The sequence below is a fragment of the Austrofundulus limnaeus genome, unplaced genomic scaffold (genome assembly GCF_001266775.1).
Source record: "Austrofundulus limnaeus strain Quisiro unplaced genomic scaffold, Austrofundulus_limnaeus-1.0 Scaffold7615, whole genome shotgun sequence".
Classification (NCBI taxonomy): Eukaryota; Metazoa; Chordata; class Actinopteri; order Cyprinodontiformes; family Rivulidae; genus Austrofundulus; species Austrofundulus limnaeus.
Window position 1 is genome coordinate 1 of NW_013960017.1, and position 848 is coordinate 848.

At 39.9% G+C, this 848-nt stretch overlaps 1 protein-coding gene across 1 annotated transcript; it reads left to right on the plus strand.

The window, feature by feature from the left end:
• Positions 1-137: 137 nt before the first annotated feature.
• On the plus strand, positions 138-462 carry LOC106512506 (neural cell adhesion molecule L1; the record flags this gene model as incomplete). Its single annotated transcript, XM_014001109.1, is given in 2 exon segments — positions 138-268; positions 361-462. Coding segments are annotated over 2 exon segments (233 nt in total), but the record flags the coding sequence as incomplete, so codon positions are not given.
• Between the last annotated feature and the right edge of the window lie 386 nt (positions 463-848).

An 848-nucleotide genomic window follows, 5' to 3' on the forward strand; every position in this document is an offset into this window, starting at 1 on the left:
TGAATCATGATTCATTTTGACATTGAAAAGATTGATTTTTGACTTTATTTTTTCGTAGAAACAACAGTTTGTAAAGATGGTTGACTTCATGGACTCAGGTTCACCTGTCACTCACTTTATTTGTTGTGTTTTTTTAGGTACACGGTGTTTGAGAATAACACACTGGAAGTGGCAAATGTCCAACCAGACGACACTGCAAATTACTCTTGTGATGTTTACACTGAACCACTGGGAAGTGTGAGTGCCACTGGTTCCATCACGGTTGTAGGTATGGCACTATTTGTTCTAAGAATCAGATTGTATTTAGGCTGGAGATGAGTGTGTGTGCTCAGCCCGTAAACATTTCTGCTGGGCCCACAGCTTCACCAGATCCTCCCAGATCTCTGTCTCTGTCGGATATTGAGAAACACAGTGTTACCCTCAACTGGGTTCCAGGATCGTCACATAACAGTCCCATCACAGGTATGAAACATTAACGTATGACCTGTATGTTGGTGTAGATTCTCAGTCATTCAGGACATGGCAAAAAAATAAATAAAACAACTGGTCTTCTGTTGTGTAGATGAAGATGTTTGGTTCCTCATCTGGGAGCTTTCTAGTTTTAAAACTGGGGAGTTTGGACTTCCAAGCTTTTGGAAGCTAACTTTTATTGCAGATTAATCTCAGTACCTCTCACAGCTGAGCCTCACAGAAAAGATAAATGTTTTCATGTTGCATAAAGGTGTGAATTAGAGGGGAAATGACTGAGCATCAAGCTTATTGCTCTGTTAGAAGTTTTAAAAACCTGAAATCTGAGAACTACTCAGATGAAAGTTAATTTTTCTCTTTTGATGTAAACAACCCCCCCC